Source organism: Parasteatoda tepidariorum, chromosome 9 (assembly GCF_043381705.1).
Source record: "Parasteatoda tepidariorum isolate YZ-2023 chromosome 9, CAS_Ptep_4.0, whole genome shotgun sequence".
Lineage (NCBI taxonomy): Eukaryota > Metazoa > Arthropoda > Arachnida > Araneae > Theridiidae > Parasteatoda > Parasteatoda tepidariorum.
The window spans coordinates 36,587,428-36,601,744 of NC_092212.1; the positions used below are offsets into that span (position 1 = coordinate 36,587,428).

The 14,317-nt window shown below is 26.8% G+C and overlaps 1 protein-coding gene across 1 annotated transcript in view; it reads left to right on the top strand.

Annotated features, from left to right (window-relative positions):
- LOC107447757 (probable arginine--tRNA ligase, mitochondrial) overlaps positions 1–12,923 on the top strand; it is a 36,016-nt gene extending 23,093 nt beyond the window's left edge. The window contains exons 11-19 of the mRNA XM_016062758.4: positions 60–155; positions 266–326; positions 3,115–3,188; positions 3,286–3,410; positions 4,237–4,414; positions 5,356–5,451; positions 8,684–8,758; positions 10,300–10,369; positions 12,771–12,923. Of these exons, the coding sequence (XP_015918244.2) occupies positions 60–155; positions 266–326; positions 3,115–3,188; positions 3,286–3,410; positions 4,237–4,414; positions 5,356–5,451; positions 8,684–8,758; positions 10,300–10,369; positions 12,771–12,878 (883 nt within the window). The 3' untranslated portion in view covers positions 12,879–12,923. The remainder of the gene's footprint in view (positions 1–59; positions 156–265; positions 327–3,114; positions 3,189–3,285; positions 3,411–4,236; positions 4,415–5,355; positions 5,452–8,683; positions 8,759–10,299; positions 10,370–12,770) is intronic.
- Positions 12,924–14,317: the final 1,394 nt, after the last annotated feature.

Below are 14,317 nucleotides of genomic sequence, written 5' to 3' on the forward strand. Positions count from 1 at the left end.
GTATAGAAATATTATTTTTATATTACCCATTATTAACTGTAAGTTTTTCTTTCTTTTAGTGATGGTACATTGAAAGCAAATTTTATGAACAATCATAAAGAAGACGCCGCATCTAATTCTCAGATTTCAAAATTTTTTATTTACAGTCTGTGCAAGTCAGTTACTTCATCATCATAATATTAATTCTTTGACAATTTTGTTTTATCGTTTGTATTTTGACCTTTTTATTAGTAAGTCAAAACTAATTTGAGTAATTTTTTTTTAGTGCTATACATTCAGCTATTCATACAGAAGCAACTTATAATTTTGATATTTTATATTATGTGGTGAGTATTTTTGTTGTGGTTATTATTATTTAGCTAAACACAGAAATTCATAAACATCACTTTCTCCTTTTTAATATATTTTGATGTACAAATATATTAAGAAGGAGAATTTTGTACTATATTTGTTTTTACTTAGTATCAACAGAAGGAGGGGTGACAATAGAATTAGGCAATCAAACAAGACATCAATTCACAACTAAATAGGCTAAAACTTAAAATCTTGTATTTCTTTTATTGGATATTATTTTTTATTAGAAAATTAAATTTTTTATTTGATAAATATTTGTCTTGTGTGGAATATTTTATTAAAAAAAGAGCAAAATAAGAGTATTGATACAAGTTAAATATTAACATTTTATGTCATTAAAATTCAAATCTTTTTGCATTTAAGAAATTTTAAAAATATTTTTTTGGAAATATGAAATTTTTATAAATGAAAAATTTTATAATTTTGCAAGTGAATAATTAATCTGACCAATTTTTATTTCTTGCAATAATCTTTCGTAAAAGATTTTTATTCTAAGAGAAACCCACGAAACATATTTGCTAAAACTATTTTTCTGGATTGGTTAATTCTGCAGATTTATCTAATCCTTAAAACCTAGCTTACTCCTTGGCACTACAGCCTATGATGTATTTTGACCTCTCTTACAACACATCTCCAAACTTCTCTGGTTTGATTAATTCTGCAGCTCCCCTGTCTGTAAAAATTATGGTGTTTTTTCAAAAAATGGAGGAAAAAACATTTCTAGATCAAATTATCTTTTTAACTTTTGTAATTTCAGAATTTTTATTTATTTTTTTTATTTTATTTTATCAATTAAAAATTCTAGCTGAAGCAAGCCAGTCACTGGCGTATTGTTTTTATTCCAAAATCAGAACAGAAAAATCAGGAGTATTTCTTTCCTTTCGGATGAATGAGAAAAGTATCTTTAGAATATAATTCTGCAGAAAAAAAGAAAAAATTATCTGCTTTTGTATTTTTATCAGTTATTTTATTGCTTCGACTCTTTCTTTACTCTGATTTTTAAATTAAAGTATATAAATGTGAAAATGCAGAGTATAACAGTTTTGATTGTACTTATCATTTCAATTAATGTTATTATAATGCTTTTTTAAAGTTATTGTTGTGTTTTTGGCGTAGAAAATAGTAACTTCCTTAAGTCATTCTTGGAATTAGTCATGAAAAGACATGGATTTGAAAATCTAAAATGTAGCAGATACCCTGCATATTGTTGCTATGAAATGATTGCAAAGATGTGTTACCTTAATAATTTTTTTATATAGTTTAGATCCAAATTGTTTAATTTAAAAAAGAAAAAAAAAGCTTGTGTCAATAATACATAATGTATTACTATCTCCGTAATTGTATTATTATCCAGGGTGCCAATGAAGTCCATATTCACCCTTTTAACTGCCAAAAGCTATTGTTTTAAAAGTGGTTGCTAATTACAGTAAACTCGCTGTGTTACACAACATGAAAAACAACTTTCCACACCACTTAGTGTTTAGTTTAAGATTTTGAAACCCCTTTAGCTTTAAACATCTGACATAAAAGTATTTTTTGTTGTTATTTGTAGGGTTCAGACCAGTTAGGCGACAATTGCTGCTGAAGTTTTTACAAATATTGCTAAAATCATACACATGTGCAATGAATTTGTCGCCTTGAAATATGTTTGGAATTTACAAAATAGTAACGAATAATGGAACCAAACCCTTAAGTTTTTCGATTTGGAAAGGCAGCTTTTAAATGAAGAAAGGAAAAGATTAGGCATTTGTTTATGGATCATTAAAAATGAACTCCTATTTTATTAAAGGCCTATGACATGACTAAACGTGTTTCTTTAAATTAATTACAATTTGTTCTTTTCTTTATTTTTTTTAGTTTCAAAATTTTTCAATTGGAATAACTGAAAGTGTGATATAAAAAATATTTTAATTTAAATGTTGAAATTTCAAATTTCTATGTTGTGCTGTTCTTAGCATTCATGTACTACTAGTATAATTGTTAATCAATAAAATATTTTTTTGTTTTTTTTAGAACTAACTTTACTTAGAATTGTATAATTTTTAGAAAATAAATCTTTAATATAATATTTTGTTAGTTCTTCCTTGGTTTTCCTCTATTTATTTGATGTCAGCATATTAATCTATATGTTGAATCTATTTACTAATATTTTTTAATTTTAATAAATAATCTTCAACCATTGTGAGATAATGAGCTTACTTAGTCTCAGGGTGTTATTGGTGGCAATTAATAATTTTTTGATGTATACCATAACATGAATTATACATTTGTCAAAATCAATTTTATTTTAAGTTTGTTTACCATATTTAATTTTCAGATCACTAAATGAATACCTAGGTGGTCCTATTGGACCACTAAATTTTCATTGATATGTAGACCCTAGTTATTTGCCCCCCCCCTTCTTTCTAATATTCCCTCAGTGTAAGTTATTGCAAACAAACATATAGTCTTATTGGTTTTTGCAGTATGTCCACTGGGTGCTTTTTTGTACTTAATTGATGGCGCTATTCAGCTTTGTAGTTCACCTTTCACCCAATCTCATGCTGTTTTTGAGACAGGAATGCTACCTCCATAGTCTTTTTCCTAAGTAGTGCTGTCAGTGATCTCATGCGGAACCACTTTACTATACCTAGACACTTTTATATCTATAGTTCAACCCTTTAGTAGTCAAGATGATGGATATAGACTTTAGTGGGCACACTATATAATGTATTATTATAATTATATTTCCCCCTAATTAAATTGTCTTTTCTTTTTCAGGCTCCAAAATCTCAGGAAAACTTTTTTGAAGTGTTTTCATCTTTGCTAACAGAGCTAAACTATAGTTGGTCAGAGTAGGTAATATTTTTGTTGCTTTACTTAATAATGTATACTCATTGTTTATATGGAATCATGTTGAATTCATGTTATGATATCTTTTATTGTTTGCAGAAAATTATGCTTCATTGGTGTGGAAAACATTAGTGACTTTCATGGGAGAAAGAAAAGGGCATCAGTTGAAGACATACTTAATGAAATGAATCTTTTTATGCTGAAAAAATTGGAAACTGAGCTTTGTAAGGCATGATATGTTTTATCAAATTTTCATTCTTGTAATTTGTTAAGTGTTACAGTTTTCTTTAACAGTGTGTGGTTGTGGCTGTAAGTTTTCAAATAGTTTTTTGTTAATTCTCAAATTGATGAATTTTATTACCTGGCGCTAGAAACTCAATTGCCTAAAATTTTTGTTGGAATGACTAAATTCAAATTAAAGTAGTTTTATAGTGCTGCTTTCAGGAGAACTCCTCCAGATGCGCGTCGGGGCGGGTACTATGGTTACGAGGAAAGACCACTTCGAATAGGGATGTGGGGTGAATAGTTTTGTCTTAGTCTTAGCGTGGGTCGTCATTAGTAAACCAATCGACACCTTCTTTCCACCATTTCACCCAAATTAGAAATGTGCTCTCGCTTGTTACCAAAGCAGCAGACAGCCGCAGACTTTCTGTCTGGAGGAGTTCTCCTCAAAGCCGCACTATACAAAATCATTAATACCTTGTAAAAAAAATTAAAATATATCCAATATTTTAACTGTTTCTTGTTATACAATGTAAGCTGTCTTAGTTAATAGAAAGTAAATAAAACAATACAAATATTGAAAATTCTTCGAAATTAAATGTTTATTATATCTACCATGGAACACATTAATTTTTTTTTATTATCATTGGATGAATATTATCATTATTTTCTTATCTCTTATAAAATCACATATTTAATATAGATAAAGATAAAACAGCATTTTAAATTTAATTTACTATACAAGTTCAGTCAAATGTTTTTATGATATTATTTTTTTTTCCTATTCAATTATGTTAATAAAGGTTTTAATAAACTCTTTTGTTTTAGATCTAGAGACAAATGAAAGTCTGGAGAGAGTTGCTGAGATTCTTAGCTACTCCTCTTTACTTATGTTTGATATGAAACATCGAAGAAACTTTAATTACTCTCTTAACTTGAATGAAATACTGAGTTTTGGAAGAAACAGTGGAGCAGCATTTCAACTTTGTCACGCTGGTTTGAAAGGGTAAATTTTGCACTATTTTTTATCATGGAATGAGTTTGATTTTCATATTGTAGAATAACTAAATGGTAGCGCTTCGCGCTCCCGTGCCACAGGTCCTGGGTTCGATCCTCGGGCCGGGCAAAGTTGACTCAGCCTTTCATCCCTTCAGTGGGTTGATAAATGAGTACCAAGCATGCTTGGGAACTAAACACTGGGGGTTTCGCGTTCGGCTGACCACCTAACCAGAACATCTGCTCCTGCACCCCAGAGCCCACGGTCAAGAAAACTGAGATGGGCACACTAGGCCTTGGTCCTCTATGGGCTGTCGTGCCACTTAGTTTAGTAGAATGACTAAAACATTTACTCATCTTTGAATTTTAGCACCTATTCCCTCAGATTGGTAAATTTTTTTGTGCTAATATATAAAAAATGGTCATGTTATAGTTGCTTAAGTCTTTACTTTTAATAGAAATGTAATAATACATAGTTTAGCATGTTATTTTTATACTGTGGAATGACTACAATATTTACTCATCTTTGAATTTTAGCGCCTATTCCCTCAGATCGATAAATATTTTTGTGTTAATATATAAAAAGTGGTCATGTTATAATTGTTTAAGTCTTTACTTTTAATAGAAATGTAATAATAGGTAAGATGACCACAGAATAGAGATCAGGAAAAAGTCAAAGATTTTTATCAATTTGGAAATGACCGGGAGTTTAATGAAAACACATAAAAAGTCTGGGGAGATGAATTAATTCAAGGTTTGAGCTTGTCTCGTCGGAAATTCGCTTAATATTGTACGGAAGTTGATCGTGTTTTTATTGTAATTATTTTCAAAATCTGTATCGCGTCTTCACTAAGAAAACAATGAAAGTTCAGATTTTCTTTTATCAACCTTAGACTTGTTGGATTATTTCTATAACTTGTATTTTGAAATGGTGCAATTTCCTGTTATTAGGTTATTTGAAGATAATGAGATTCTTTTCAAGGTGGATATTGACACATCTCCTCTTTTAGAACCTGAAGCCCAGAACTTAATTTTACACCTCTCTAGGTAAAATTTTATTTGTTTCTTAAAATAAATTTCAAAGCCAACAATCATCTAAAAATGTTCTTTTTTTAAAAAAATTATAATTGTATCTTCTATGAGATGTAAATTTTCTTAAGAAATTTTTCATTGAAAAAATAAGAAAAAGATAAGATTGTCAGTCTTTTTCTTAAAGAAATTTGAGACAAATTTAAATCTTTAAGTGAAAAATTTAACTTTATTTTTTTCTTCTTTATAAGCATTATAATTTAAACCTGTTTTTTAAAAAATTCTGAAATAAATAATAAAAATATGCACATGATAAACATTATATGTTTTCTCTGTGTCTTGAATTTGTATATACTACTCAAAATGCATTCAAATAGATCAACAGTATGTATGAAAGTGCTATGTTTTGGAACTTTAAAGCCATGATTGCTATGAATTTATTTATTTTGACGTTGCGTTTACTATTATAATTTTTTGTATGCATTTATATAATATTTAATCGGGTCTGTGTTGAAAAGGCTAGAAAACTAAATCAATTTATCTTATTTGATAAGTCAATTATTACATAATTATTACATATTATAATTTACATAATTACACTTACTCTCCAACTGAGATGTTCTATCACCTACATATGCATAAATTATGTTCTCCAAAATAATGTTATAAAGATGTAATACTTTTTTTCAATATCCTGGTTTCTTGTTAATATTATGATATGTATATTTAGGGTGATTAAAAATTACTTATGCTGTAACATGGGTATTTATAAACACAACTTGTAAGAAATAATCTAAAGTTAGTAAAGGCCGCTAATCAAAACATCTTAAAATCTGATATCAGCTGTAAAACTGTCTATGTCTGAAAGAACAAAGCATAAATATTATGGTCAGGTCCTAACATGTTCTATTTCTCGAATTATTTTAACTATTACTCATAATTGACTAACTCATTAATAAACAAAGCCTACAAAAATTTAAGATATATTTTATGTGGCTGCTCACATTTCAATATTAAAACAAGGTTTAATGAATTTTTCGTGTTTTTTGACAACATTATTATTATTACTAATCAGCAGTTTTTATATGAAAGTTTTAATGGGGTAAATTATTTAGATAAATCAGCATTAAACTGTGATTCTTTACAAATGCTTATGATTACAGGTTTATTTATTTCTTTAATTTTGGTATTAGATTTATTCTAACGTAAGACTTCTTATGTTAAATCTTTAAATAAGATAATTTGAAAATTTCTGGTGATGAAATAAAAATTCTAATTGAATTTTTTATGTGAATATGTTAACTGCTTATTTTATAAAAGTCATTAAAAATATTTTTAGCTTGTTCTTATCAATTATTCAAATTATTATTATATGGGAAAAAAAGTGTTATTTTTCTCAGGTTCTTGTCTTTATGAATTCTTTTTTTTTTATTATATAAAAGCCCAAAATGTTTTTTAATTTAATCATATCAAATGCATGTGAAAGTCTCAATAGACCTTAATCACAGATTATGCTACATATCTCTATTTTTATTACTATTCCTTTTCATTAAGAATTATGGTATCCAAGGGACTATCCAGTATTTTGTCAATGAATAAAAAATAGTTGAATGAGTTTTTTCCTAATGTCTCCTATTTAAGTTGTATTATTATTCCTGTATTTTAAAATATGTCTTATCAGGCATGATATTCCCTTGATAAATGTTTTTAGAATCCTAGTAAAAAGTAAAGTAAAAATATGGTCATTAGAGGTCACAAACTAATAATTAAATTAGCAAAGATAAATCAGAGAATCAGATAAAAGCATATATTGAGAAAACAAGATTAAAAATTTTAAAACCATTTTCATTGCTCGATAAAACTTTCATATGGTTTCTAATAATCAGCATTTATCTCCCTGTTTTCCTCCAGCCATCAAACAGGTTTGGATGTTCTTAATATTGCCTTACTAATGTCAGATTTTAATGTTAATTATGTTTTGTTTTTTTCCTCACTTTAGTATAGAATTTAAGCCCAAATATATTTTTTTATTATTATAAACGTAGTTGACCACTCCACAGGGAAAACCTGGAAAATAGCGGTAATTTAAAAATCACCAAAATTAACAGAAAAAATACAGGGAATTTTGAGTTTTTCTTTTCAAACTAGGAAAGTTCAGGGAATTTTTTTTTTTAGATTTGAGTGACGTATGAAGGTAGCCCCAGAACAGAAAGTTTTATTAACCAGGAAAACTCGAGGAATTTAGTTAAAATACATAAAAAGTCGGGGGAAATGAATTAATTTGAGTTTGAAGTCCAATACTTTTTCCAAACAAATTCGTCTTGTAATATTTTTAAAATAAAAATTGCTTATTTCTGGCTCTAAGTGTGTGTATAAGTCTTTTGTAATATAGGTATTCCAAAAATAAAACTGAGGCATAACTTAATTAATAACATTTGTGCCACCAGTTTAAAAAACCAGAGAAATTTTGTAAATAAGTCCAAAAAAATCTGGAAAGAAACTGAGATTTTTTTTTTTTTTTTGTATGCCTGTGGTCACCTTGCATATACTAATATACTTCTGGGTATTTGACCAGTTTGTCAATGAATCCTAATTTTGTCATTGTCTCTATTCTTCAAATAAATATATAAATGAAAAAATCAATTGATTTTGCAGTTTTTTTAAGTACATTTTAACTCTAATATAGTTAATAGTGCTCTTCTAACTTTACGCAGTGTTTAAAAAACCAATTTCCTGTAATATAAGACCACATAACCTTATCTTTTTAAGTATAAATATACTTAATTATGCTTCTTTGTAAAAATGCTTTGTTTTAATTGTTAATTTTTCCCCAGCAGTTGCTTATATATTTACTAAAACAGGCATGTGTTTCTTGTTCTGACAGGTTCTTTTTTATGTTTGCCACTGAAAATTAAACACCATGTGTATGATTTCTTAATAAAACATTTCTGTGGCTATTTATTAAGCATATGCATAATTAAAAATATTTTTAGCAGAGTTATAATTTTTCTTAAATGAAGTGAATCCTTTCAAATTTTCTTTTTAATAAGAATTTCTGTGGAATTATTGTGGTATCACAAAAGAACCAGGAATAAAAAAAATTCAAAAATGAGAAAATACAACTATTGAAAAGAAATAGTTTCTCTAATTATAATATTAATTATCACATTCACACTTATATTGACTTATATTATTCACACTTATATATTTTTTTGTATTTTTCATTTATTAACATAATTTATGCTTTCAGATTTGATGAGATGGTATACAAATCTTACTCAACTCTTGAACCATTCTTCTTGTGCCAATACTTGTCAAGTTTATGGTATGTCATATTCTTATGTGTTTTTTAAAATTTTTAGCATTTTTATAAAATTAACAATGAGAAAAAATTCTGAATGTTGTATAAATATAAGAAGTTTAATGTCCATTTGCAATTTGAATGATTATCAAGCATACATTTCTAAATTAATTAAGAACAGCTGTGAAATCATGAAGAGGTATTAAAAAATGTTGAGTGAAATAATTTTATGAATGATTAATTGTTTGGCTTTTTTAAAAACCTTTTAAATTATAATTTTGTTCTTATGTATTAATATTTGAATTATTACTAGAATTTGTAATGATAAATTTGACTTAAATCAGTCATATTATTCTTATTTATTTTTTATCTTGACTCATAGATTTTTTAACCATCTCATGTTTTTGTTCAGTTATTTGATTACATACAAAATGAGATCTTTTATCAAGGTATTTTTATTTTGTAACGGATAGATAATTCGTAGCACCAGATGGCGCTATCCCTCTATACGCAAAAACAATAACAACAGTCTTCATCCTGACTTAATGTGAGCTGACGTAAGACGAGCTCCGAACCTTCCTGGTTCCCTTTTCCCCACTCAGTTTGGGCAAAACTTTCAAGTTCTTTTTTTATGTTACTTAATGTTATGTTGTTACTCTTTATTGTTAAATGTTTAATGTGAATTTACAATTAAAAATACTGAGCTCTTTGTGATGGTGTTTTCCTTCCATCATCTTGCGTCCTTACAATTTTGTTTCTTGCCCTAGCTAAGCATGTTTTTTTTTGCTATTCCCATGCACTAAAATAATTCATTCAACCAGTTTTTACCATGTATTTCCTCCTCAAATGTACTCATTTTTTATTAATTATAATTTTATTAAATTGAGAAATTTCATTTAAAAAGTTGAACAAAACAAATGCTATCATATTTTTATAGAAACAGGTGACAAACGTATTAATTTGTTGTTTACTGTGAAAAAGATTATTTAACTTTCAATACTTTTTTCAAAAACTTGTCTAAATTTTAGCAATTTCAACTATTTCAAAACAATTTTTAATTACCTCTTGCAATTCTAATATTAATATTATTATGATAAGTGTTCTTGGTTTAAAAAATTTTTATTTTATATATCCCAAACAGAAATGTGCATTTAGCGAATATTTGATTCATATTTAATTTCTAAACTATATCATTCTATTATATTAGATGCATTTGACTGTTGTTGACCGCATGAATAACAGCATTTAAGTTTACTCTGTTTATCCCAAAACTTAAATTTTTCTTTCTCGAATAAGTGCATGTCAAACTGCCCTAATCAAAATGTAATCAATTGTGGCTAAATTGCAAATAATTTTGTTTTTAAATTTTTATTTTTAAAAAATTGTAAGAGGCTGAATTATTTATGCTTAAGCATTAATTTGTATAAATATGCTTAAAATCCTTTTATTATTTTTGAATTTCTTATTGGATCTTTTTTCATTTTTCAGCAAAATTTGTTTGATCATTGCTTGTAAACTAATATTTTTTCATTTCTGGTTATTTATTATTTATTTTTTATTATCAGGTATTATACAGACAGAGCTGCCAGTGTTTTAAAGCTTGATCTTAAAAGTGACCGATTGATAGTAATTAAGGTATAGTTTGTTTTTGCTTCATTAGAGTTTGCAAAATAGGTTTATTATGTTCAACATTTCTGTATTATTTTTTATGTTTTAAATCTAAAGTAATTTCAAGTAAATACCAGACTTGAATCTAAGTCAAATAGTGCTACTATTACTCATTGCCCTTTGAGAACTGAAGCCTGCCTTAGGGCAGCCTTCCTTCTTTGCAGTTTTGAGTTTTATTCTTCCAGCTTCTTATTTTTTATCTTTTTGAAGTTCTCTTTCCACATCCTTTAACTTCTTTTTCCTTAGTTTTTTAAGTGACTTAGAGCTATAAAGCATAATTGGTAAATTTTGCTACTGGTCAGTTGTAACTTTTTTAATAGTGGTCAAATTTTAAAACATATGACTGCATTTTTGAGAAAATGGAAATTTTTAAATTATTAAAAAAACAGTTAATATTAATAGTGTGAAGCATTTCTTTTGAAGCATTTATCAAAATATGGTGAACATTTAATGGTTAGTTCTAAAATGAAGAAAATTTTCAGAAACAAGCAAGAAATAAATTTTCAGATTATAAAATATTTATGATAATTCTATGTTCATTAAAAAAAATAATAATAAAATGAACATATGGTGCATTTTTATTGTAAAAAGTGGCGATGGACAGGCAGTTTTTGAATCACCATTTGTTATATTTAGTTGCCCTGTTACTGGTGCGTGCCATTAATTTTGCCCTATACCTAGAGCCATCTGTTTTTTAATAAAAGACCCTTTTTGTAGCTCCATTCCACTGAATGTGCCACTACCACTTCAGTTTCCTTATCTCTATATCAGTGACAACATCAATGTGTCCATATTTTTTTCATATCTGAATTGTTTCTCTTACAACTCCTCTATCATTCACAGTTATCAAAAAAAATTTCTCATTACATCTCTCTTCTAGATTAACAAACTCTTCTGATCTTTTTTTATTTATGTCCAGGATTCACTTCTATATAGGTTGAAAAAATATTTTAAGGGATAATTCATTGCTTTTAAGTGATAATTCATAAAAAAAAGAATTAATCTATCAATGATGTGTTTTCCATAGTTTTGTCCATAGCATTTGTACTTAATTTCAAAACTCAAATTTGTGCTGCTAATAAATTGTAGGTTTATCAATTCTTAGTGATTAAAAAGTAAAATCCATCATTTTCTAGAAACAAATTATCTTCATAATTGTTTATAAATATGTTCTTTAACTGTACTTGCTTATAATCAATGAAAGTGTAACTACTAGTATTTGAAGTCTTATTGTTATACTTTAAAACATTAACTCTTGTTGCAAATATCAAATGCTAATAGCTTGTTCATTGTTCTGATATTGTTATGTACTTTTATTTGCTCACTTAAGTTTAAACATTTTTAAAACAATATATGAAGATAATTTGAAATAATTATTCACATTAATTAAAAAAATTTAGTGGAACTAAATTCTAGGATATTTTAGTGAACCAAATTTAAAAAACGTAACAAGAAGCTGCATGAAAAACCTATTTTCTCATTGAAAACCATCTTAGTTAGCAGGAGGCAGGAAGAAATTAATTTTCATACTAAAGGTCTTATAAGATTTTTGTTAATCCGAAGATTTTTGCATTTTCTAAATATCACTGGCTAAGTTTTACAATTGTCAATACTGTAGCAATGTAATAAAAATATTTAATTTGTATATGAAATCTTGTGATTTTATCTTAAAACTTCAAGTCTTTTTTTAACCTTTTTTTACCAAGAATTAATTAATCTGCTTAATTGTTCTAGTTTTATTTCTAGTTTTATTTTCTGCAATCAAGTAATATTTTTATTTATTTTTATTTTTTAAGTTGTGTGTCCTTATATTACTTTAAAATATTTACTATTCATGTGTAAAAAATATTTTTCAGTATGTTTTTTTTTTTCAATATTACCTACTTGTTATTTTCATAGTTTAATTTTACTAGCATCTTATTAATTAAATGTATTTATATAATACAAGGTTATTTTCTGTATAAAAAAGTTATGGCTTTCAAATTAAAAACAAGTGTCTTAATTTTTTATTAATTAGCTATTAAAATATTTATAAGTTTTTGGATTAATAAGATTTTTATTCTGTTTCTTCTTTTTTATTATTATTGATCTTGATTGTTAGTTATGCATCATTTATAAAAAGTTATTTCTCATATGTTTTTATTGTTATACATATTTAGTGTTTAGATGATTTTAAAAATTTGACCTTTACCTTTTTTTTTGGATTCATAAGATTTTTATTCTGTTTCTTCTTTTTTATTATTATTGATCTTGATTGTTAGCTATGCATTATTTCTAAAAAAAAATATTTCTCATATTTTTTTTTATTGTTATACATATTTATTATTTAGATGATTAAAATTTGACCTTTACCTTTTCTTTTTTTTAGGCACGTCTGCTTTTGTTTTCTGCTACATTAAATATTCTGCAGAAATGTTTAGAAATATTGGGAGTAAAACCATATGTAAACAAATATTCTCAACCAAGATTTGTATAAAATCTGAATTAAATGTCATGTAAATAAATTTTATTGTATTTTCAAGAATCCTATTTTAATAATATTAAAATCTAACATTTTTATCGAGTGAGGGAAAAAAAAAGATTTCTCTATCAATTTTTGCTGTTTGTGTACAAAAAACAGGAATAACACACCAATACAAAAGCTGTGGCTTGAATACTCAAACAGAAAAAGTTTAGACTTATTTTTAAAAAAATAGAAAAAGAAAAGACATATTTTAAAAAAAGAAGGAAAAAAACATCTGAAACATGTTCAAGTTTTGCTTGTTACTGATTTTGAACCGTAATACAGAACAAAATATTCTGTAAAAAACCACTTTATTTTTAACTTAAATTTATTTTTATAGCAGTTGATGTAAGTGGCAATTTAATTTTTTAAACATTATGATTTTTTTTAACGACTTATAAATTTAAATACAATCTTTCTAAAAATAAATATTTGTTGAAACATGGCAAGAATTCTTGGTTTGCTCTCATTAATTTATAAAAATGAATTTTTTTTTTTGTGAGTCACTTTATCAAATTAGCTGCCAAATCATTAAATTACGATTAAAAATCTAATATTTATTTAAATGCAATTTTATTAGAAAACATGAAATAAAGAAAATTTAGATAAATGAAAGGATGTGTTCGAAGACACTCATAAAAACAATTCATAATAGTTTTACAGTTTTATCACTACAAAAATGCCACCTTCACTTATTAACGCTGGTAATCAAACAAACTTTTAAATCTTTAATTCCAACTTAATAATTACTGATAGATTTTTATAACAGTTTTTTTTCTTCTCACATTTACTACCTCTGATGTTGTATAGAATTTTGCCGAGGATTTTAAAATATTCATTATGGAGCTTATCCACTTATCTGTTGATGAAGAGTTTACTGTCTTACTTCTAGCTTTTCCTACTCATATGCTGCCCTTTATCTTTGAACTTTACTTCCTAACCTTTGTCAGCATTACTCCTAGAACTTCACTACTTTTTATTTTAATTTTTAGACTATGCTGCTATGAATACTTCATGGGTGATTAGAGTTGTCTTAAAGGTGTGGTAAGAAGGCCATTTACCCAGAGCCCCAAATTTCTAGAGTTCAGGATTGTCTAGTGCCAGTTATACTCAAAAAAATATTCTTTTCATAATTATGAATAACAAATGGCGCACCCTTTACAATCATGAATTATATATAAAATATGAACAACCAGACATGTTCATAAATTTATAGATCTGAAAACCAAAACTCTGCAAAAAAAAGTCACTTTTTTTAAACCAGAAGGTACAAGAAAAAGGGGTCGCCCGCAGACTAGGTGGCTGGACGCAGTTGAGAAGGACCTAAACATAATAGAAATAACTTACTTGAAGGTCATGGCTCAGAATAAATCAAGATGGCAAAAACTTATTGGGGCGGCCTTCATCGGTTG